The following is a 24,059-nucleotide window of genomic DNA, read 5'->3' on the forward strand; positions in this document are numbered from 1 at the left end:
CCCAGTGCCAGCTTCTGCCAGCTGATGCTGTGGCTAAGCCCAAACAACCTTCGCCCACTCTAATTTTGTTTGCACCAGTAGGAATAATCAGCCCGGCCTGACTTTTCCCTGATCTAGTCCACATGAGGCGCACAGGTGTTGTAGCCCTGCCTAGTCTGGTCTGCCCCCATCCCAGCTCAGGCTCTCCTGAGGGAGTAGCTGTCCAGCAAAGGAACCCTCCCTTTCTTGTTCTCAGGCTGGTTGGGCGCTGCAGTCCCTTCCGGTACAGGCAACCTCACCTCGGCATTCCATATTGTGCACTAGTCTTTGTTGCGACCGAACCTGGGTCGACCCACACTGTTCTGGTGCTTGGATTTGCCAGTGGATGACGTGGACAGATTCAGCCTGGTCTTGCCCCCACGTCTGCCAATTGTACGCCAGTGAGTAACTTTCCATGGCCTGTTCTGGGCTGTTTCCTATCATGTTTCTTGCGCTTACCTGCCGGGTCTGTGTCCTGCCAGAGGAGTTGCCCAGGCTCCTCCATCAGAACCTCTCCCCCCAATGCCAGGTTTCACGCTTACCAGTGGGTCCATGAGCCAGCCCTACTCGGTCCACTTCCTGTCATAGCAGAAACTGTGGCTTTTCCTGACTGGCCTTCAACTCAATCTGGTTCTTGCTGTTGGATGTTTCAGCCCAGCCATGGTTTATCCATACCCACATATGGCTCACGCGTGGCTCAGTAGCGGTTTGAGACCTTGCCTAGTCCATCGCACATCTACCCTGGTCCTCCAGGACTCCAGGGGTTGTTGGGGTCTGGCCCAGTTCGGTGCATCCAATCCCAGTCCACACTTGTGCCAAGGGAGACTACAACCATTTCCCAATCAGAATGCTGCCCCCATTCCAGGTCACACGCCCCTTGGCAGGAACCTCAACCCAGCTAGGGTTGTCCCCTTAGCTCCCCATCCAGGCCTGTTCCCAGTCATAGCTCACATGCATGCCAGTGGTTGCTCTGACTCAGCCTGGCACAGCCCCTCACCTGTCCCAACCTCTGCCTTAGACACTGTGGCTTAGCGTCCCTGGCTCATGTGGACCAGTAGGTACAAGAGCCTAGCTCGGCATGACCTGTGCTTTCTCCTGGTTTCTAGTTTTGTTTGTGGGCTAAGGTTTGCTCAGTCCTGCCTGATCTACCCTGTTCCATTACCAATTGACACATTAGCCAGCTGTTGGAGCTACTTTTCCCAGCCTGTCTGACCCCCAGGTCTGGACCACATGTTCACCAGCGGGAGCTATGACTCACCAAAGGAGTCTCCCAAGTTCCTCCACTTAATCCACTCCCAGACCCAGTTCTCATGCATGCCATTGGGTTTAGGCCTGTCCCCAACACAGTCTGGCCTTCCATTTGGCCTTGTATGAGCTGCTGAATGTTGCAGCCCCGCCCATCCCAGACCCTAATCAGGATGCACAATTGGGTGCTGCTGCCCTGACTAGTCCAGACTATTGGGGGTTCCTTTACCTGTGATTGATGGCAGGCTCCTAGGTCACACCTAGCTCAGTCCATCATTACCCCAACTCTCGAGATAATCAGTGAGGCTAGAATTTTCATGGGATGTGGCCCACACATCCCTCACAGAATTTACCCCTGGTTATGGTTTTTGAGTGCTAGTTAATGTAATGGCTTGCTTAATGTGACCCTTCTCCTGATCCATCATCATGTCACGTAACATGATACAATTCTGCAGGACAAGCCACAGCCATAGCTTTTACATGGACTGGTATTTGGTGGTCAGCATTGTTCAGTGATTACAAATTATACAAAGGAAGAGTTACTGCCAGTGGGAATCTACGAATGTTTCAGGTCCTAGAAGCACAATGGTTTCAACCTGGAGCTAATTAAGCAGCGACTCAAAGAACCAAAACCCCAGAGCTCCCCGGCCAGGCAGACAGCAGGCGGAGCCTGGCACCAAATGGCGCACTGGCCACCCTGGAACAGCTCACCACGTGCACATGCTGGCTGTTGTCTGGGATCCAGGCATGAGACGCCCCGTCCTGAGACCCACCGGCTGAGGGGTTTTTAGGCTAATTCAGACAAAGGTGGCTTAATGCCCAAAGTTTACATACCTCAGCTGGCGGCGTGACCTCGCCCGGGTCCAGGCCAAGGAACCGGGCAGGGATGAGCGCCAGTGTCTTATCTTTTTCTCAAAACATACGGACTTTGTTCTCCTCCTAGCACTGGCCAGGCGCCTGAAGGAGAAGAGGCCTGCCAGCACATACAGGGTGAATTTGGGGTCATGTCCGAAGCTTACCCCAAGCCTTTTAAGAAAAACTCTCCCTTTTACAGAGACCCAGAAGCTCCTGGCCTCAGATCAGCTCCAGCGATGATGGCCATTTGGGGAGTGAACCAGCAGACAGAAGATCTTTCTCTGTGTCTTTTTCTCTCTATAAATTTACCTTTCTGGTAAAAATGAATAAATCTTAAACACACACACACACACCAACACATATGAAATTGGTTTACCTTATATAAGTTTAAAAATAGGGGTCTGCACTGTGGCATAATAGGTTAAGCCTTCGCATGTGGCATCAGGATCCTATATAGACACTGATTCATACCCTTGTCCACTTCTGATCAAGCTCCTTTTTATTGCTTGGCAAAGCGGCAAAGGATAGGTCAAGTTCTTGGGCCCCGTGCACCCATATGGGAGACCCTGAGGAAGCTCTTGGCCTCTGGCTTCAGATTGGTCCAGCTCTGGCTGTTGTAGCCACGTGGAGAGCGAACCAGCAAATGGAAGACCTCTCTCTCTCTCATCTTCTCTCTGTAACTCCACATTCCAAATAAAAATAAGTTTTTTAAAAAAGAGGGTTGGGGGGACAGCACAGTGGCTCAAATGGCCAATCCTCTTCCTGCAAATGCCGGCAACCCCTATAGGTGCTGGTTCATGCCCCAGTTACTCCACTTCCCACCCAGCTCCCTGCTTATTAAGTCCTGGAAAGCAGCAGCAGATGGCTCATGGCCTTGGGACACTGCATCCATGTGGGAGACAGGGAAGGAGCTCCTAGCTGCTGACTTCTGGCTTCTGATCAGCTCAGTTCTGGTTGTTACAGCCACTGATCAGCAGATTGAAAATCTTTCCGAGTCTCCTTTGCTCTGCAAATCTGCCTTTTCAACAATAAATATTTAAAAATAATTTTTAAAAAGGTCTCTATCTCCATCTTCACAGTTTCCAAGCTAGAGAAAGTGAAATATGAAAAAAAAGTGAAACTGTATCTCTGTATCTTACTTTGTTGCACCAGTGTGTCAGTTTTTCTTTGCCTATTACTCCTTCCCTGATTCTTTAACAATAGAGACAGTGTACTTTGTCTTTTCATACTTTCTCTCTTCTTAGGGGCAAAGTGAACTCCTTAAATAATTATGGAATGCACAAATTAACAACTGTATTATTTTCTAGAACAAAACGCCTCCAAAGCATAAAGCATTCTCTAAGTACATAAAGAAATATTTTATTTTCTCTGAGAATGGCTGTAAGACACAGGAGTTACCAATAGTGGATATTGAAAAGTTTGAGAAATTTTTACTGAAGGAAGGAAAGGTGAGGAAGTCTGATAAAAGGAGTGATCAAGTTTTTACAGACGGAAAATATGGTAATAGGACACTGGAACCCAAATGTAATAGTATTTCCTGAACATTTATGCATTAACTGCCCAAGTCAGTAAAAGTAAGAGCTAAATGATCTAGGACTACTACTTATGGAAATGAGAGGTTTTGAAGAGGTGATTATCAGCATATAAGCTATATGGAAAAAAGCAACATTATTAAGTAAGCAATTTCAACTGTTTAAATCCTTCAAAGTAAAATAATCCCATGAATCCCCTATTTTGGAAGGTATAGTACTGTGCTGATTTCTTACCTTTGGGATAATGTCATTTTAAGACTTCACAACTCCATGGTGTCATTAACTTGAAATCTGCATTCAAGCAAGTTTACAGGCAGGGTGAAAAATAAGAAATCAAGCCAGTCTTGTGGCATAGCAAGGAAAACAACACACGCAACACCAACATCCCACATGGGCAGAGGTTAACAGGCCCAGCTGCTCTACTTCTGATTTAGTTCCCTGCTAATGATCTGGGAAAAGGATTAAAAGATGGCCTAAATGCTTGGACCCCTGCCACTGCCATGGGAGACCTGGATGAAGCTCCTGGCTTTGGCCTGCTTCAGCATGGCCATTGTGGCCATCCAGAAGTGAATCAGCACACGGGAGATTTCTTTCACTCTATTGCTCTTTGCAACCCTGACCTTCAAGCAAAAAAATAATTTAAAAAAAAAACATGACAATAAATCCAGCAGAGCAACATGCTTTTATTTTTTATTATCATGCATATAAGACAAATATGCCAATTGTACATTTCTATTTTGACACAGCAGTGTTACAAGTATTGCATAACTTAGGAAAAGATACATCAAATACTAAGTTATTACCCAAATTATCCAAATAAGCCACACACTTTTGGATAAATTATTTTTCAATAAAACTATATTAAATAGTTTAATAATGACCCACTAATAATGACCCACTTGTTCAAACCATGTTTCTAAAACTATAATGGAATTTAACAGAATTCAGTAGAAACAAGAACAAGTTGAAAACTACTATAAGTATTCACGTAAGTCTTAATATTGCACAGGAAAGCAAGATTAATTCTAATGTTCCTACTTGAAAGCAGAAGTCAGTACAGCTCAATTTACCAAGCAAGCAGAAACAGAAAACAGTAACATGAAATACTAATGAAACAAGGGTACAGTGATAATCTTCCACATCAAGTCACATAATAGCAAAACAGAACGCATCCAAAGTAGCACTGAATTTCTTTAAACAACTATTGTTTAGGCACTATTTTAATAACCAATCCTCTTTATCACCACCCTAAGAAACATGTTACTCTTACAATTTAATTAAGTATCCTCTGCTAGAAGGCTCTGTCAGCCAAATCCTTGCCCAATATTTGCCTGGCTCACTTCTGCTTCTGATCTTTTGTTCAGTTTTCCCTGTCCATGGCATTCATCACAATCTCTTTATTTCTTCCATCCATTGCCTACCAGATCTCTTTGAGCCCTCCAGGACTTATGAAAGGAGTTGGTAACTTGGGAAGAGAGCTGAGAATGCAAAATCCCTAAAAATTTTACTAAATAACCTCTCTAGGAACAATAAAGCAAAATAAACTAAAAAGCCTTCTTTTGCAGATCATTTTATCATAATGTTTCTCTTAAGAAATACTAGCAGCAGCCAGAGAGATAGCCATGGAAACAGTAACAGTGATACTGAAGAGTAATGGAGTAGCATAAACGATATGAAACAAATGGGACCCTGCTGTTCTTCCTTCACATTATATTAAGTCACGTAACTGCTCACAAACCATATACTTCAATGCTGGATGCAGAGGCTATGTAGAATGGATTTTGAAACAAAACTATAAATCCTGGTGGTAGTAACCAGAACAAAGTTTCCTGGGAACAAAGGAAGTTTTTAAGTAAGCAATGGAGATAAAAGCAGTGTAATCTACAGTCCTCATTTGCTTAGCTTTACAGTGGTGTGCACCACAATCACGCAGCATGTCACTAATGTAGAGCAGCATGAAGGTCACGTAGAAGTGAAGCAGCATGCCTACAATGGTCTCAATCTGGAGGTTTAGCAGACTAAATGTCTAACAGAAGACAGAATGCAGAAAGCTTAACAAAAACCAAAAGGCGGCAGATTCATCACTGTTGTCCCAGGACAGGCCAACAGAAGGTGATGAGGAACCTTGTGCAGGATTCCCAAGCGCAAAGCTTAACCCGACTGGAACCCAAAGGGCCTGGGGATCTCAACCGGCTCCCTTATTGGGCGGCGTCTGGCTCTTCGGACACCTTCACGCAACAAGTAGTACTGCAGTGGATTTGGCCACAAGTCCTCTTTGATAATCTCCGCAATTTTGTCGGATTCAGGAAGGCTGTGGTCTGAAAACCAGGTGAAGAAAGTGCAGATGAGGTCTTGGTTTCTACGGATGAAAGACTGGGGTTCGTGTCCCCTGCGCCATATGATCGGCGTGGAAACAGACACCACTCTGCCAGAGGCTCGAACCTCATACTCCTTCACAATCAGCTTATTCCTGAAATAGGGGTTTCTTCGGAAGAAGAATTTGAACTTGCAGCCAGTCCTAGGGTGTCTGAGTTCCTTTACCTCCAGGTTGGTTACGTACCTTAACATCTCTGCATCTTGGCCCCTAATCATGCTGGACAACTGGGGGTGGTTCCGAAAGGCGGTCATCCAGAAACCCGGGATATTCTGGATGATGTAGTTTCTCCGCTCCAGGTAGTGCCGACGCATTCGCCCAAACTTCTGCTCCAGCTGCTGGAAGGCCCTGTCAGCCTGAGCATTCACCGTGTCCAGTTCCTGCTGGATGGCCTCCAGCGGGTTCATGCGCAGGGCCGCACTCAGACGCCAGGGACGGGCCTCCTCCTGCGCCGCCTCTCCCACTCCATCTTCCTTCTCCACCTCTCCTCCTTCACCTGCCGGCTTCTCCACCTCCATCTCCTCCGGCTGTTCTTGTTTCTCCGTTACTTCCCCCGGCTCCACCACGTCAGCCCTCTCCTCATCCACGGCTTCGGAATCGACCGCACGCTTTGCAACCTCCGCTTCCTCAGCCTCGGGCCCCAGCATCGCCTCAGACTCCGACCTCTCTGCGCCACAAGTTTCTGGAACCTTCTCCCCACCCTGAAAGACATTATGAAGGCTGCAGCCAGTGGCCGTCGCCACCAAAGCAGCTTCCAGTCCCTCCGAGGGAGGCGGAGCCTCTTCCCGCCCGGCCTCGATCGCTCCGGGACCGCGACCCCCTGCGACTCGGGACCGGGCAGCAAGGCCACCGTCCGTGGACTCCCGCGGCACGCCCCCCTCCTCTGACAGCTTGGTCGGTGCCCGTGCGACAGACCCCAAACTTCCCTCACCGGTCTCCGCCATCACCTGTATCGCCTCGACATCTCCCGGAGGACTTCGGAGAGCCGCCAGGCTGAGGGTCCGTGCGAGAGGGGTGTTCTCGTCCCCCTCCAGGCCGCTCATGTTGCAGACCGTCAAGCCCCGGCAGCGCAAACTCTGTTTTCCTCACAGAAGCCGCGCTCACAGAAGCTCTGTTTTCCTCACAGACGCCGCGCTCACAGAAGCTCTGTTTTCCTCACAGACGCCGCGCTCCAGCCGGACGCCGCGGGTACCCAGACACCGCTCGCCCCGCCCAGCCTCTCTTCGCGGAGTCTCCGGGGCAGTGACGTCAGAGCGGTAGATCTCGCCGCCTCGCGAGACTTGGCTGCGCCCCTGGATTGGCTCCTCGGCTGCCTCTGTTTACTGAGTAAAGAAGGTAATTTTATTTACGTAAATAATGGCTGGCCGTTCTCCGGGGATGATGGTAGTGGACAAGACTTCTAATGCTTCCGGCTTTTGGGCTGGAGTAATTGCAGCGGTTTCAGTCCTTACGCTGCCTGCTGTCTGTTGTCTGAGAACATGTTTTTCGGTGGTGGTTTTCTGAGGCAGGAATATAAATCTCTTCCGTTACTCGGTCCGACTGTGATCGAAACTATTTTTAACCAAGGTGGATAATGAGATAATGAAACATTTTTCTTAAGTGGAAATGACATGAAAAAGTCAACCACCACCCTCTCCATATCAGCTTTCCCCCTTAACCTACCAAAGAAATGCGTATTATTTATTGCTAGTCCCCAATTTATGGTCTGCACTAAATAAGACCTTTTTTTTTGCTGCATAATAAATCGTCAGGAATTAAGCCAAGATCAATTTGCTAAAGTTTATTAAATGCCCCTTCACGGTAAGAAAGGGAATTATAGTTATTTCTAACCCCATAACCGCAATTGATTAACATATTTCGTCCTATAGAATAGGACAATTTGGATCTAATGAAATACCTGTTTATGGCAGTTGACTCAGAGTTCTTTTGAGAAGGAAGTCATGTCTCTGGTTTCATCTGCTGACTTGTAAGTTAAATTGGTGTTGTCTTACAGAGCTACAAGGGACTACAGAAATATTGGTAAGGGACCACCACCCATGTGTGAGGATAATCCCAGTGGTTTTGAAGTAGAAAATTTGTGGAATACAACATGCAGTCGATTGACTCAAGGTGAATAACGGTTTCTATCCACTAATTTTACCTTGTATTGGTATCGGACTCACTCTGATGGCCCTCAAATGGGTCGTCCATGTGCTAATCCTCAGAACCTGTTAGGTGGCAAAAGGGACATTCAGGCATGACTAAATGAAGGGTCTGGGCAGGAGAAGGCTCCCCTGCGTTATCCAGGGAGGACGTGTGGGGAGCCACACTGGTCCATTAAAAAGGAGGTAGCAGGGTCAGGGAAACTATGATGGCCAAAGCAGAGGGGAGTGAGAAAAATATGAAGCTGTAGGCTTTGAAGATAGAGGAAGTAGAGATACAGCAGCTCCGGGAAGACCAAGGTGAGAGAACGGGTTCTTCTCCTTGGGCCTCCACAGAAGGACAGTCCTCCCAACACCCGGATTTTGAGAATTCAGAAAATAAATCGGTCATTTTAAGCTAAGTGTTTCAGAAGCAATTTGAAATGGATCCTCCTTGTGTTACCTTTGCTCCCATCTGCACAAGCTTCCAGTTGTTTCTAATAGCTGCCTCTTCAGCCTTTCCCATTGCATCCCCCACAGTCCTGCATGCTTAGGTGTGTTTTTCTCTGCTTGAAATCCTTTGGGTGTGGAAATCTGAAGTATTCTTAGGAGATAAACAGGCAAAACTAAAGCCCAAATATACCACTGAAGATATTTGGGAAGACTGTAAACTGAAATTTTATAGGAGCCCTCCTTTTTTAATTGCCACAAAACCATGTTCGGTCTTGAAAGTGGAACAATTCAAAGGAGCATGAAGCAGAGGATTACTAAAGGTACCAGGGTTGTGCCAGTTCTGTAAGATATGTCTTTACATATGCTGTGTAGAGGTGTAATTGGTGCTTCTGTTAAGGTTAATAAGCTCAGTTGCAGATACTGCATATAAATGATATCAGGAGTCTGCTGAATGGAGTGATGAGAGGTTTGGGAGGGGCTGTTACTGTGCATGTAGTTGAAAAGTTGTGATGTGGAGTATTTGACTGAGTATATTTATGAAAAGTGAGAAAAATGCAAATTTCTTCTGATTTTAATTACCTGAGTATCCCATTGGAAGACTGAATGATTATAACTCTTTAGGAAATCCCAGGTTATGATCGCTTTTTACTGAATACAGTAGAGTCCTTTATTTAAAGGTACAAGAATTTTAGAAGATAAGTCGAATACTCTGTTGTATCTTTAGTGAATCTTTGCTTGGAAAGTAGAGTTCCAGGAATTCAACCTTAACCAAATTTTAGCACCTGGGGCATTACAGCAGTCTGAAATTAGTTCACTTTGGGCTAGTTTTGATTGCATCTGCATATCCCTCATTAACCAAAGGGTAGTTGAATCTTTTCTAGCATCGTTCTGTTTTGCCATGGTTACTATTTGCCATGGAAAATTCCACTTAGTAGTACTGTTGCTTTTGGATCTTTCCCCATACCTAAAAGTCGGTAAAAGAATATATCTCGGGCCCGGCGGCATGGCCTAGCGGCTAAAGTCCTTGCCTTGAACGCACCGGGATCCCATATGGGTGCCAGTTCTATCCCGGCTGCTCCACTTCCCATCCAGCTCCCTGCTTGTGGCCTGGGAAAGCAGTCGAGCATGGCCCAAAGTATTGGGTTCCTGCACCCGTGTGGGAGACCCGGAGGAGGTTCCTGGTTCCCAGCTTCGGATTGGTGCAGTACTGGCTGTTGCGCTCACTTGGGGTGTGAATCATTGGATGGAAGATCTTCCTCTCTGTCTCTCCTCCTCTCTGTATATCTGACTTTGTAATAAAATAAATAAATCTTTAAAAAAAAAAGAATATATCTCAGTGCAGGTCACTGTGCTGAGACTTCCTGTAGGTAGATCCTGCCTGTTCTCTAAGACCAACCACGAATCTTATATTAGAATGTACTGTACATCTCGCATTGCATTAAATTGTCAAATTTTGTGAAATGAAACAGACATTGACATTTTAATAACTTAGCTAAGGTCATACATGAAATGCTGCTAAATTCTTCCTCCTTTCTCCTGTGTAGAGCTTTCCTTAACCTCTCTCCAATACATTAATCTTGCCCTTCTGAATTTCTTCAACTCTCTTACGAGCCATGTTGTGCAATTTAGTAATTAGTTATACACTCCATTTTTAGTGACTCTGGTTGTGTCTTATATGGCGTTTTCCTAATCCTGTGTCTTCCCATAGAATCGAAGCACAGCTACTACTCCTTTCACATTTACTCGATGAAATATTGGATTTTGGTAGATTCTTTTATTTGAATAAAAGAAAACCTTAAATGACCTTAGAGAAACGAATTGCATGTCTATACTGGCAATATGTTTCATTTGAATGTATTTGGCTATGTGTTTATCATGGCATTTCTACTGTTTGAAATGTAGGCTATATTGGTACTTGACAGAGCATTTGTATGGCATTTGGCAATAGACTCCACTACCGTAAACATGATTGACTACGTCCTAATATAATGTTATCCATGGGAAAAGATGAATTATGATTACCTATCAAGGAATCAGATTTCTTCAAGAATTATTGAACAGTGACAAGAAGTGTGGTGAAAATTCAAACATTTTTGTTTTGCATTGATTTCCAGTTATAATTAATGGTAGCTTTCACTTATTTATGGTATTTCTACTGGCTTAATAAACATTATCCTATGTATTGTATCTTTTAGTTTTAAGTATACTATAAGGCAGTGCTAACATGACTGTTGTTTTACTTGACAGGAAAGTGAGGCAAGGAGAGACAGGTCTTCTACTCAGAGTGACATGGAATGGTGGTCCACTGCTTTATACCCAGGGAGTTTGACTCAAGAGTCCATGCTCTATGAAATCATCTCTTTCAAGTAAGAACATAAGACATCCTTTCTTAACATGTTGATGCACACTTTTTTCTCTCCCTCTTCTCTCAATTCACAAGCAGATTAGTAATTTGTAGGATAGTAATCAAATGTTTGCTTTCTGTTTAGGAAAAAAGCAATTATTTGCTGTCCAGTATTCAGTATTCTCTCAACCGTAAGAGACCAAATGTCACTTAGTTATGACACGTTTCTAAAACAATGTTTGCTTTTGTGAATGAAATGTATAAATAATACAGCCCACCTACACACATAACTAGAAAAATATCAATGTTATGAGATTATGCAATAGGAGTTGAAGTAATTAGTAGTCTGTTTCAGTGTGTGAAGACATTAATGTGACCACTTAGAAGAAATGGTCAGTTAGCTAAAAAGTTGCACCTATTGTATTATCACCATGGATGGAGACTTATATAAGTTTGTTTAACTTGTGATTCAGATACCTTGGTGATGACATTTTCTAAAATGCTAATGAAATGTTGGTTAATTTCTTGAAAAATCAAAGGAAAGGTCTCCCTTTATTTTCTGGGTATTGATTTTTGCATTGTCAGAAGTAGAGCTTTACATTTCTGAAATCAGGATGTCTTTCACTTGCTGTCAGCTAGATGTCTGTCCGTCATGCATAACTACCTTTGCCATTACATGAGCATGTGTGAATTTGGTTATGGCTATTACTGACTTCATTTCCTGATAAGCTGAAGATAATTTGAAAAAGACATGTGAGCATAAGATGTGTGAAACTTTTTCATCGGTGCTTTGAAAAGCTCAACAAAATGCTCATATTAAAACTTTATAATTTGTGTCTATGTCCTGGCAAAAACCTTGGACATTGGAGCCGAACACTGTTTTAGAAAGTATGGCATCATCAAGACACTTGATAACAGATGGTATATTTATTTGGGAAGCATGAATCATTGACAATTCTGATCAAAAAACTTCAGAACATGTTCTGAGTACGAGAAAGTTTTAGGAATACCTTAACTCTATTTTATTTAATTTTTTCATTATATGTGTTCAATATATTTTAGTTCTGTCTAAATAACTCCAAAAGAGTACTTTGTATAAATTTAAAGTGGAGATTTTGAGTGCATTGATTCATAGTGTAATTTGCAGTGTTTTCTCCTTCACTTTCTGTGTTTAATAGCTTTTATAATTGATGGTATCTTAAATTAGGTGATATACCATATTTACTTCCTTCAAATTCATTGCATATTAAAACAGCGCAAACAAGCTTCATTTTTACATACAAAATTATGTTAAATTCTAGTCTCATGTAAATGTAAGTAGATTTTCCTGTCGGCAATCGGCCAACATTTTGTTGAGGAAGATTTCCCTTGAATGAATCACTTCTGATGCCCCTGACCCTACCTAGTGAAAGTAACAATTTCTATTCCTTGTGATCATAAAATACATGATGACGAAATTCCAAGAGGCTCTTGAACAAGGTACAGCTCCATTTGGATCTCTTTTGAATGCTTGTAGGGCATGTGTTTCCATTAACTGTCACTAGAGGGAGCAACTAGCCTTTACAAAAGCTTTGTGTTTGGCCGGTGGTGGAAGAACATGGAATTATATTTCACTATCAATCAAATATCTTATAATTTAAACTTAATGATGTATGTTTACCCCCACTATGCTTTAATTGTTACAAAGTAGTTTGGTTATGTTAGGAAGACTTTCAATAATTACATCAGCCCAGAATATCTCCTATGAGATATTGCTGTCTCATGGACCTTTCTTCAAGTTCTAACATTTATCAGCTGTGTGTCCTGGATAGATCACTTCATCTCTCTGCTCCTTAGAGTTCTCATAGGTAAGTGGAAGTTATAATACAACTATTGTATGAGGTATAATTGGGCATTGAAGTGATTTGCTATGAACAGTGTACTGCATAGGAGTTCAGAGAAGAAAGCTAGATTAGAGAGATTAGTGAAAGTTCAATGAAGGAATTGAGACTTGAATTGTATCCCACTATGGCATACGGTTGAAAAGTTTATGAAACAGGTTAGGCCAAAAGGTAGTAATGTCTGTAGCTATTTCAACTTGCTTTCTTGCTGGTTCACTCAGTCTGAAGCTGAGAGCCAAGAACTTCTTCCACGTCTCCCACACTGGTGCTAGGCCCCAGGCCTTGAATAATCCTCCATTTCCTTCTCAGGCAATAAGCAGGAGCTAGATCAGAAGTGGAGCAACCTGGACATGAACCCATGGATGGTAGAACACTCTCAGTCTCCATGTCTCTCTCTCTCTCTCTCTGTCTTTTCCTTTCCCTCTGTAATAATACATTTCAGAAAACAAAATCTTTTTTAAAAATGTGAATGATTTGGAAAGAGATTGACATTCATTTCGGTCATTAGTAAATTTATATTAACCAGATATTTATTGCATAATTGATATTGTGTTAAATGATTCCATGTGTTCTTTCATGTATCTCATACTTCAATTCATAGACAACATTCCCTTTCTTTAAAATGGAGGAGTTTCAGAGAAATCAAGTGACTTGCCTAAAGTTACAGAACTTTCCAACCAGGGAAAACACCAGACAGTGACTCAAGTCCTTGGGTTCCTCCTACTCACGTGGGAAATCCTGATAGAATTCCTGACTTTTGATTCAACCTGGTCCAACCTTGGTTGTCATTGGCATTTTGGCAGTGAATCAGTGAATGAAAGATATGTCTGTCTCTCACTCTGCCTTTCAGATTATAATAAAGTGTCTTAAAAAGTGTTGTGACTAGAGATTAATGGAGTATTTACCAAAAACATGCAAATCATGGACTCTGTAAGAGGTAAATCTTTTCATTAGGGATTTATGGCATTATGGAGAGGATAGATATAGAAACAATTTTATGACCAGTTGATTGATGTAGCAAGGAATGTGTGGATAAGGAACTTTCCTGAGATTGAGAAGAGCTGGATAAGAACTCGCAAAGAAGATAATTTAAGATGTTGTGATAATAACATAGTATTGTAACAAAAAAGAGTAAGAGAAATTCAGTCTGATAAAAATACCCTGAATCACATGCCAGTTGGAGTCCCACGAGCTTTGGAAATTGATTCAGAGACTAACTCCTTCAGAATGATGGAAAAATAAGATGAAGTATGATAGTGAAGGATCTTTAACACATTTTTATCTATATTATATAATTATATATTTTATCATAATATATAGATTATATACATATATATTATATAAATATATAAGGTATATATTCATATAGCATCACACAATAATATATAAACAATATATTTAAGATATTATGTTTAAGGAATTACATTAATATATGTTTAATATTAATGTATAAATATATCATATAACTTATATATGCATTTTGATTATAATTTTATTTTAGATGGCAGATTACTTCTATTTTTATTTTTTAAATAATTTATTTCTGTTACAGAGAGGGGTATGTAAATAGAGAGCTCTCTACCATCTTCTTGTTCATTCCCCAAATGGCCACATCAGGCAGAAGCTAGGAGCCAGGACCTTTATCTGTCTCTTCCATGTGTTTAGGGAACCAAGCGGTTGGGCTATCTTCTGCTGCTTTTTCAGGCAATAAGCTAAATCAGAAGTGGAGCAGCCGGGACTTGAACCAGAGTCCATATATGATGCTGGTATTGCAGGCAGTAGTTTTCCATGCTTTACCACAATACCAGGCCCAGATTACTTTTTTAATTTAAAAAACGTTTTTTAAAGATTTATTTATTTTTATTGGAAAGTCAGATATACAGAGAGGAGGAGAGACAGAGAAGATCTCCTGTCTGCTGATTCACCCTCTAAGTGGCCACAATGTCAGGAGCTGAGCCAATCTAGAGCCAGGAGCCTCCTCCAGGTCTTCCCCATGGGTACAGGATCTCAAGGCTTTGAGCCATCCTCAATTGCTTTCCCAGGCCACAGGTAGGGAGCTGGAGTAGAAAACAGGGCCTACAGTACATGAATTGGTGTCCACATGGGATCCCTGCCCACAGAAGGCGAGTACTTAGCCCACTAGGCTACCACGCTGGACCCCACGGATTAGTTTTAAAGTAAAAAGATTTCTATTTTCACACATTGGTTCAGTGATTTCAATAACCTGTTAACATTCTTCTTAAACTCTCAAGTTTAGGGGTTATAATACATATATTACAGTATCTTGAAGGGACAAGAACCCTTACTGGACAGCAGATGGTAGAAGTATTTGTAAGTGGAGGGAAGATGATATCAGGAAAACCCCACAAGCTGATGTCATTGGCGCTTTAAAACATCCGAACCTCAGTTCAGAGTCTCTCCTGTTAGTCCCAGGCTCCACCCAGAGGTCAGAAGAATGAACTAAAGAAAGGCGCCTGTCATTACTAGTGACTTCCCCAGACTCCTGTGGTCCTATTTGTATTACTAATGGAGAATAGAATGATATATATAACCTTCCAGAACCATGAGGTGTATTAAAACCAACAGAATATTCTCCAGCTCCTTACCGAGTTCTTCCTACAGAGGAGTGACAGTCATTTGAAAGTAAATCATTACACTGCACCATGAAAAGAGGAATGACAAGTATGCTTTAACAAGTTCTCAACACTAAGCACAGAGAAGACCTGAGTGCCTGGCAGGTTCAGAGAGCTTTAGAGAAGAAGGACCGCTTGGAGCTGGGATTTCATGACAGAAGGACAGAGAGCAAAGTTGAGCAGTGATGAGGAGAGAGGAAGGAAGCCTGGAAGACGGTATGGTTTGTATTGGGAGGATTTTTGAGACTGCATGTGGAGTTCTGTGTTTTGCTGTCAACATCCTGTTGAATCCTAACAGTATGCGTTTACTTTTTCCTTTTAAAAATGTAATGATACCTCCCATTTTTTTGTTTTTAAGGAGTTTATATAAGATAGAATGTGATGCAAAAACTGAATTATCCAAAATGTAGAAACAGAAGACAGGAAGTATGATACAGGAAGTCACCCTAAATGTAAATTAAAGAAAGAAAACCTAGATCTCTAAATTAAGAGAAAATAATTAACCCCCTTAGAATTGATTGGTAATGTTTCTAATATTGTTTCAGTTATTTTTCAACATGTGACTGAACACTGGAAGATTGGTGTGGTGAGACGGATAATAAATTTGAAAACACATAAAAATATATATTAATGGATCAGTAATTTCTCTGAAGAAAGAAGTATGTCTAAGTGTAAGGCAGGCTTTTGTGAGGAGGGGAGAGGTTGCTGTTTGAGTTAGACCAAAGTGTTGCGACCGCTTCAGACACGAAGACCCTCTGAGAAAAATACCATAAATAGAAGGAACAAAAACAGTACCAACCTGGAGAGAGAGACCTTAAGGGCAAAAATGGGAGAAGTGTGATTGAGGAATAAGCAGCTGTAATTAGGAGATGTGGTCAGGTGTAGGAGTGGGCAGGTCATGTAAGGCTTGAACAGTCATGAGAAAGCTGCTTTTTACTCTGCTTACAAGAATTGTAGTTTTTGCTAGCTTTGGGGTGACAACAGATTCATTTTTTGGAAAAAAAAAAATCACTTGAGGTGTTTTGTGGAGGTTGAGTGGGGAGGAGGAATAGAAGCTCGGAAGCTGGTGCGTAGGCAGCTGCAGTGCCCTAGGAGAGAATTGATCTGGCTTAGGTAGTGTTTGAGGCTAAAGAAACTGAAACATGATAAGACTCAGAATGTACATTAGATAGGCAAATGATAGTAGCACGAATACCAATACTCCATCTGTATCTCCATGACCTTCGCTCTTGCCGTGCTTGCTGAGGTTTTCTACTACTCAGCCACCTTTCTGCTATGGACTTGGTGCCTCCGGGGGCAGCCTCTAGACTCAGTTGGGTTGGAGTTGGCTTCCTCACCTTTCACATAGAGAATGATTTTGATGTATGTTCTTCATTGTTTATGTATCTATTATTATGTTTATTTTATTTATATCGTATTTGAAAATATTTGTCGTTTTTTTACTTATCTCTCTTAGTTTAGAAGCAAGTTGAACATTAGTATACTCTTTACTTTTATGTTCCTGTGGTGGTACCAATTTGCATAAAATAGTCTATGTTAAATATTACTAATGATTTATATGGGAAGAGTGGATATGAAGGCAGACAGTTTTCTAATGTGATCTTAAAGTTGCATAGTCATGTCCACTTTCCTATCAATGCAAGAGAGATAGAATTCAGTCCCTAGTTAATGTAATTTCATGCTCAACTAAGATTCTGAGGCACAAAGAGGGAATGAATATTGAAAATCAACAATTTCTTCCTCTACTGATTTTAAGATTAACTTGAACAATTTAGCAGGTATGTATAACTGAGGGCTTAGAAAGCTTTGAGGAAAGAAAGTGCCCTGAAGGCATGATAAACTGGAAATGTAGTTAAACCCTTTACCTAAAAGGTCACTAGAATTAAAGAAAGAAGAAAGGAAGGGAAGGAGATAGGAAACGGGAAAAGAAGGATGGATGGATGCAAGGATGTATGGATGGATGAAAGGAAGGAAGGAAGAAAAGTAGGAAGGAAAAAAGAAAAGAATACACATATATACTTCTATTCATTGACTTTGACTTTCATAGTATTTAAACTTGTAAATCTTTAGATTTATTTATTTTTTTATTATTATTATTTTTATTGGAAAGGCAGATATACAGAGAGGAGAGACAGAGAGGAAGATCTTCCATCCGATGATTCAATCCCCAAGTGAGCCGCAACGGCTGATACTATGCCGATCCGAAGCCAGGAGCCTCTTCCGGGTCTCCCACGCGGGTGCAGGGTCCCAAAGCTTTGGGCTGTCCTCGACTGCTTTCCCAGGCCACAAGCAGGAAGCTGGATAGGAAGTGGGGCTGCCGGGATTAGAACTGGCGCCCATATGGGATCCTGGGTGCCTTCAAGGCAAGGACTTTAGCTGCTAGGCCATGCTGCCGGGCCCATTATTTCTTACATGATAGGTAATGTGTCTAAACCTAAAGCTGATAAATTAAAATTTAAATAAAACCGTTCACAATTTTTTTTCTTACCTAAGAGTTCTCTGAGAATCTTGCAGTGTGCATCTTTAACACTGATTAATTTTGAAATTAATAATCCCAAACTATGGGGAAAATAAGGACGAAGAAAAGAGAGCTGGTTTCTTGTCTCACATGGGAGAATTTCTGCACAGACAAGGCAGTGAGCAAAGCAAGATCAAGTTGCTTAACACATTTCATTTTCTCAGAGTGTTGCTGTCTTTGCCATGGTTGATGCGAGAACATTGTGCAACATTAGATAAAATTTTCTTCAACCATTGTTTGAATTTTTGGAGTTACTACAGGTCTCAGTCTAGCACCAAGTTTCCTTTTTTTTGGTAAGAAACAGTAGTGAAAGTAAACACAAGACAGATTTTCTCACCATAGAAATTTTTTTTTTCTCTTATTAGTCCTCAATTGCTAAACCTGTGCTTTCAGAGATTGCCCTCGTACTTTGGGATCCAAGTCACAATTAAAGGAACAATAGGAAGTAATAGAACCATGTGTAGATATTAAGTTTCAATTCCTCCATGTTAAGTGGCTGTTCGTATTTTTGGATTACAGAATAATCCTTAAGAATATAATACTTACTCCTTTCATATTTGAATATTATTTTCACAAAAGTACAAAAAAGAAAAATCCTACTTATCCTTGGCAAGTCACTTTCAACTTCTGAATATATACTTTTATCATGCTTGCTTATGAAATTCCACAGTAGTGAAGAGCCAGGAATTTTTTAAATTTAGAAAGCTCCTGTATAACATTCGGCAGAGGGTTGATAAGTGTCATAATGCACATTTATCTTGTCTATTCTTTTTTGTTAAGGATCTACTTTGCATACTAATTTCTCTGACTAGTCTGCCTCAAGGCTTTAAGTCGAGCTGAAGACATTTTTAGCCTTCTGCTAATTTGTTAGTGCTGGTGTCAAAGAACTATTTTCTTTATCCTCCTCTCCGTTACCCCCCATCCTTCTACTCCTTGAATCTAAGTCCAAAATAAATGAATGGTAGAAGTTTTCTTCACTGCTTTTTAGTGTAGAGTTTCAGTTCAGGAAAAGTTCTGTTCAAGAATGAATTCCAGCAGTGTTCTTAATGCCAGCAGGCAGCATAAAACTCTTGGAATATGGAAGTGTGCCAGAATAAATTCTGTTCCTTTTGAGTGAAGTCATTTGTGTATGATACTATATGAGGATAATTCCTAATGTAATCTTCATGACCATCTTTTTCTAAGAGCTTAAATGATCACCATTTATAAGCAACAGATTTACAGGTACAGTCGTCCTGGTTGTGTGTGTGTGTGTGTGTGTGTGTGTGTGTGTTCTCAGATACACAATATGGAAAAGGTTCTGAGAGGCTACGCTTTGGCTGTAAAGTGCTGACTGGACTCCCGAACTAGTCAGGATGAGAAGTTTTAGAGGGGCTGCACGTGGAGTGGGATGGAGGGAGAGCAGGGAGGGGAAGGAGAGAGAAAGAGGGAGAAACAGACATCTGACTTTGGCAGGTTTCAGCTGTAGATGTAAAGGCAGTTTTGAAGACCTGACTGGAAATAACCTTGTTCCTTTCCCTCAGGGTCATTTGTGTGTTTCTGTGCTATTTCATCTGTGTGATGTGTTTTTATCCAAAGACTGGAGAACTGTTTTATCTTCAGTTCTATTCTTCCCACGCTCACTCTGGTAATCTGAAAAGTGGTGTGTGATTATGTCGCATTCTCACTTAAAAAGCCCCTCAGTACAGGCTCTTAAGATAAAGATCTGGGCCAGGCCCCAGTGGCTCAGTGGCTAAATCCTCACCTTGCAAGCACCTGGATCCCATATGGGCTCTGGTTTGTATCTGAACTGCTCCAGTTCCCTTCCAGCTCCCTATTTGTGGCCAGGCAGGCAGTTAGAGGATGGCCCACAGCCTTGGAACCCTGCACCTGCCTGGGAGACCTGGAGGAGGCTGCTGGCTTGAGATCAGTTTAGCTCCGGCCATTGTGACTGCTTGGGGAGTGAACCAGTGGATTCTGTCTCTCCTTCTCTGTATAAATATTTCTCTCTAATAAAAACAAATCAGTTAAATAGAAGAAAAGATAAAAATTCAAGTTCTTTCATCTCACCCCTTCCCCTCCTTCTCCCCTCTAGCCACACGTCCATATGGAGGCCAATCTCCTTTCTGCCTTGGATCCTTTTTATGCAGATTTGCCCAGCTTTCCTCTGCTTCTCTCTTTCCCAGTGCTTCCTTCTCTTCTCAACTCAAAGAAAGTCTGTGAGAAGCCTTAATGATGAAGTCTTCCTGACGCCTCTGCAACTTAGCCCTGTTCTGCTGTCTCACACACTCTCACTGCCCTCTACATCCCCATCAGCAGCACTTAGCACAACTGTAGTTAATTATTTGTTTCATGCTTGTTTCCCTTCTAGATCAAAAAGATATTAAAATAATAAAATGATACCAAGCATACCTGTTAGTTACTGTCTTATATACCCACCTGGTGTCTGGTACGTTGAATATGATCAGTACTTTTTTTTGAATGGATGAATGATGGGCAAAGAAATGATAAATTGGGTGATTGAATGACTGGCTAATCTGATTCCTTTTTCCACCATGAAAGACAGGGGCAGGTGATAAATCCCATGATGAAATGGAGAAGTTTTGTAGTGATGTGGTGGGAAAATTTAGTAAGCCCTTTTCCTTTTTTTGTTTTATTATTATTTTTTATTTTGTTTTTGTTTTTAAAGGCAGTATTACAGAGAAAGACAGAGAAAAGTCTTCCATATGCTGGTTCATTCCCCAAATGGCTGCAACAGTCAGGGCTAGACCAGGCTGAAAGCTGGAGTCTGGAGTTTCTTCCATGCCTCCCACATGGGTGGAGGGTTCCATGTTTCCATGTCTACTTAGGCCAGCCTCCCAGTTTAGCAGAGAGCTGGATCGTAAGCGAAGGGGCCCACATGGATGCCAGCACTCCAGGAGGCAGTGGAATTCCCTAGTCCCAAACCATTTTCTTAGAATCAGTTACAGTTCAAAAGGGGCAGAGATAGGAGGGTCAGACATGAAAGTATATCCTGCAAAAGAATGAGGACTATGGGCTGGAAAGATGAGCCAGTCCTGTTAAGGGTGCTGAGGAACTGAATCCGGGAGCCAAAGATGTTGAAGTGCACAACAGTGGGTCAAAACAGGTGAAAGCATGCAACTTCTCAGTAGTTTTAAAAATGAAGTGACAAAGTTGGGGACAGTTTTTTTTTTTTTAATTGGACTTACATTTTCATGGGTGAAATAATCATTTGCAAGTGCCAGTGTAGGTTGCACAGTATTTACTCTACTCTCCAAATATTAAAGACCTTCCAAAAAGTTTATGAAATCTGCATTATTTAAAAACTATGCAAGGATTTTAATTTTTTTTGCACAAAAAGGAATTTAGCTTTTAACTTTATTTTCCAGGAACTTTTTGAAATACTCTTTATGAAATATTTCTTTATCTGAAATCTTTTCAATCACCCGAATTTGGAATTCAGAATTGTTTGGATTTTCAAAAAGATAATAGGATGAATTTATTATTAAGTACCACTCTCAGTAACAGTAATAATTTTACAATGAAACATGGATATTGAATGCATGGACTGTTAATAGCCTCACATTATTTCAGGACAGATTTTACTGCCAAATGAGATACAAAAAAAATGCTTTCTGCTTTCAAAGAGCTTTTTGTGTGTGTAAATTTTGAATGAGGGATTGTGGCCCTGATGGGAAGAAGTGTGTGCTTCCAGAGTTCTGCTAATTCCTGTTTGACAGATTCCCAGCAGCAGGGAAGCAGCTGCCCTGGGTCACAGGCTGACAGGTTTCTCAGTTCTGCAGGGAAAGCCCCAGACTCTTCGGATCCCAGGAGGGAAACTTGACCACCCTTTGCTTTTTGCTGAGGCTACTGTGAGATGGCTGTTCGGTCTACAGCCTTTACTAAGTCCTTGCTGTGTTCAGAGCTCAGCTGGAAGCCAGATAGGAAAAAGGTGGGATGTTTAGGTTTCCTGCTTTGAGAGTGAATCTTCTCTGTCCTACCCCTCCCCCTGAGTGCCTTGTCTTGTTTCTAACTGTGCAATACACAAAACCACCTAGCATTGAAAATTAAGACAGGTTATCTCTCTTCAGTCTAGAATCAAACAAAAGCAAAATCCCCTGCTCATCCTTATAACCCTTATTAAAATCTACAATATGGCCCACATTAGAATCAGATTTTTTTTCTTCGCACTCATAATCATTAAATCCCATTGAGCATCCCACACAGATGTTCTTCTCTCTTATCCTGGCAGATCCTCCTCACCTCAACTGGCTTATTGTCTCAACTGTCCTTTCTGGTCTTTTTTATATCCTTATATCCATGCATCTCTTTATTAATTATACTATTTTTAGCAAAAAAAAATTTAATAAATTTTATAGAAAGAAAAAGAGACAGAAAGATCTTCCATCTACTGATTCACTCCGAAATAACTGCATTCAGCTGAGTTAAACCAAAGCCAGGAGTCAGGAGCCAGGAACCAGGAGCTTTCTTCCAGGTCTCCCACATAACATCAGCATCCCAAGACTTTAGGCATCCCTCTGTTGCTCTCCCAGGCCAGGGAGCTGAATAGGAGCAGTTGAGATATGAACTGGCACACAGATGGGATCCTGGTGCTTGAAAGGCGAGGATTTAGCCATTGAGCCATTGTATCAGGCCAAAAATATTGAATTTTTATGACAGTTATCCAAAAAAATTTTTTGGATATGCATACACTCAGATAGGCGCATACAAATTTAATCAACTATCCACAGCCCACATATATAAATTTTAATCCTCAGTCTTCTATCACCGAGCACTTTGGTCTCACCCTTTCCTTTTCTGTAGCAGTCCCTTAATCTCTCCATGCTGAAATAATTCACTCTATTTTCCTTCTCCTTTGTTTGTGTTTCTTCTGTTCTTTTTAAAATTTTGCTTCTTTTTATTATTATCATTTTGTGACAGTTCCATAGATTGTGGGATTTCCCTTTGCCTCTCCCTAAATCCCTCCCCCACCTGACTGAGTTCCTCTATATCATTACTATAGCATAATTCCTCATACACAGTCATATCTCCATCATTGTAGGCATGGACAATGGCAGAGTCCAGAATCCTATTGTCAAGATGTAGTAAACCATTTCATTGGCAGTCCAACTTTGTCTGGAAGTAGGGATGCATACTGCATTGTATCTTCACATCTAGATATGATAGTCTCCATTACACATTTACTATACATCCCCATAAATGAAAAGCCACAAAACATAATCAAGAATAGGAAGAAAGAAAAAGAAATTAACAATGCCATGAAGTTAAATAACATGCTACTGAATGACTAATGTGTTGCTGAAGAAATGAAAAAGAAAATAACAACCTTCTTGAAGAAATTGATGCTACTATATGATCATTGAAGAATTTAGTCAGAAGAAAGTGTTTTCAAGAGATGAAACTAACAAAAAAAAAATGAGACATAGTTTCTGTTGATCTTTCTTGGTGACATATATCTCCTGTAAGCAACAAATAGATGGGTTTTGTGCTTTAAACCAGTCTACTAATCTATCACATTTGATTGATGAGTTTAAGCCATTTACATTCAGGATTAATACGAATGGGTGGTAATTTGGTTCTGTCATTTTAGCAATGGGCTACTCATTGATTTAGTCTTCTGTTGTCATTTTACTAGGATGTTCTTCACATTTGCCTTTGGTTTTGGTGGGCGCTAAATTTTTTCTCTGTCAAGAGAACATCTTTAAGTAGGGCAGATTTGTAAGAGGCATATTCTTTTAATTTTTCTTTACTGTGGAAGAATTTTATTTCATTTTCAAAGACAAAAGAAAGCTTTGCTGGATATGTTATCCTGGGCCGACAATTTTTTTTTTCTTTTAGAACCTGGAATATGTCGCTCCACTCTCTTCTTGCCTATAGAGTTTCCTGTGAGAGGTCTCCTGTGAGTTTAATTGGCATTCCTTTACATGTCGACTGATTTTTTTCATGTGCACATTTAAGGGTCTTTTCCTCATATTCAATTGAAGAGAGCTTGATGATCATGTGTCTTGGTAAAGATCGCTTTTGGCAAACCTTTTGTGACCCTCCTGGATCTTGTTTCCCAGTTCTTTCTCTAGATTAGGGAAATTT

General features: G+C 41.3%; 1 protein-coding gene and 2 long non-coding RNA genes across 4 annotated transcripts in view; 1 reads left to right on the forward strand and 2 right to left on the reverse strand.

The window, feature by feature from the left end:
• LOC121156354 overlaps window positions 1–24,059 on the reverse strand; it is a 25,307-nt gene continuing 1,248 nt past the window's right edge. The window contains exons 2-3 of the long non-coding RNA XR_005883852.1: window positions 2,929–2,944; window positions 1–11 (exon numbers count right to left, since the gene is read on the reverse strand). This is a non-coding gene — a long non-coding RNA (uncharacterized LOC121156354). The remainder of the gene's footprint in view (window positions 12–2,928; window positions 2,945–24,059) is intronic.
• Window positions 4,314–7,230, reverse strand: TSPYL1 (TSPY like 1). Of its 2 annotated transcripts, XM_040979975.1 has the most exons (2): window positions 6,972–7,225; window positions 4,314–6,725 (listed from the first exon to the last, which is right to left on the reverse strand). In XM_040979975.1, exons 1-2 carry the CDS (start codon window positions 7,065–7,067, stop codon window positions 5,802–5,804), a joined length of 1,020 nt encoding a protein of 339 aa, XP_040835909.1. In that variant the 5' UTR covers window positions 7,068–7,225; the 3' UTR covers window positions 4,314–5,801. The 2 variants fall into 2 exon arrangements, with proteins under 2 accessions (XP_040835909.1, XP_040835908.1); XM_040979974.1 differs by having other exon boundaries at window positions 4,314–7,230.
• LOC121156352 overlaps window positions 7,894–24,059 on the forward strand; it is a 27,328-nt gene continuing 11,162 nt past the window's right edge. The window contains exons 1-2 of the long non-coding RNA XR_005883850.1: window positions 7,894–8,133; window positions 10,845–10,963. This is a non-coding gene — a long non-coding RNA (uncharacterized LOC121156352). The remainder of the gene's footprint in view (window positions 8,134–10,844; window positions 10,964–24,059) is intronic.

This window comes from Ochotona curzoniae, unplaced genomic scaffold (assembly GCF_017591425.1).
Source record: "Ochotona curzoniae isolate NIBS_2020 unplaced genomic scaffold, NIBS_Ocur_1.0 contig_3368, whole genome shotgun sequence".
In the NCBI taxonomy this organism is placed as follows: domain Eukaryota; kingdom Metazoa; phylum Chordata; class Mammalia; order Lagomorpha; family Ochotonidae; genus Ochotona; species Ochotona curzoniae.

Coding starts and splice junctions, on each gene's coding strand:
- TSPYL1 (XM_040979974.1), bottom strand. CDS start 7,067: ATGAGCGGCCTGGAGGGGGACGAGAACACCCCTCTCGCACGGACCCTC.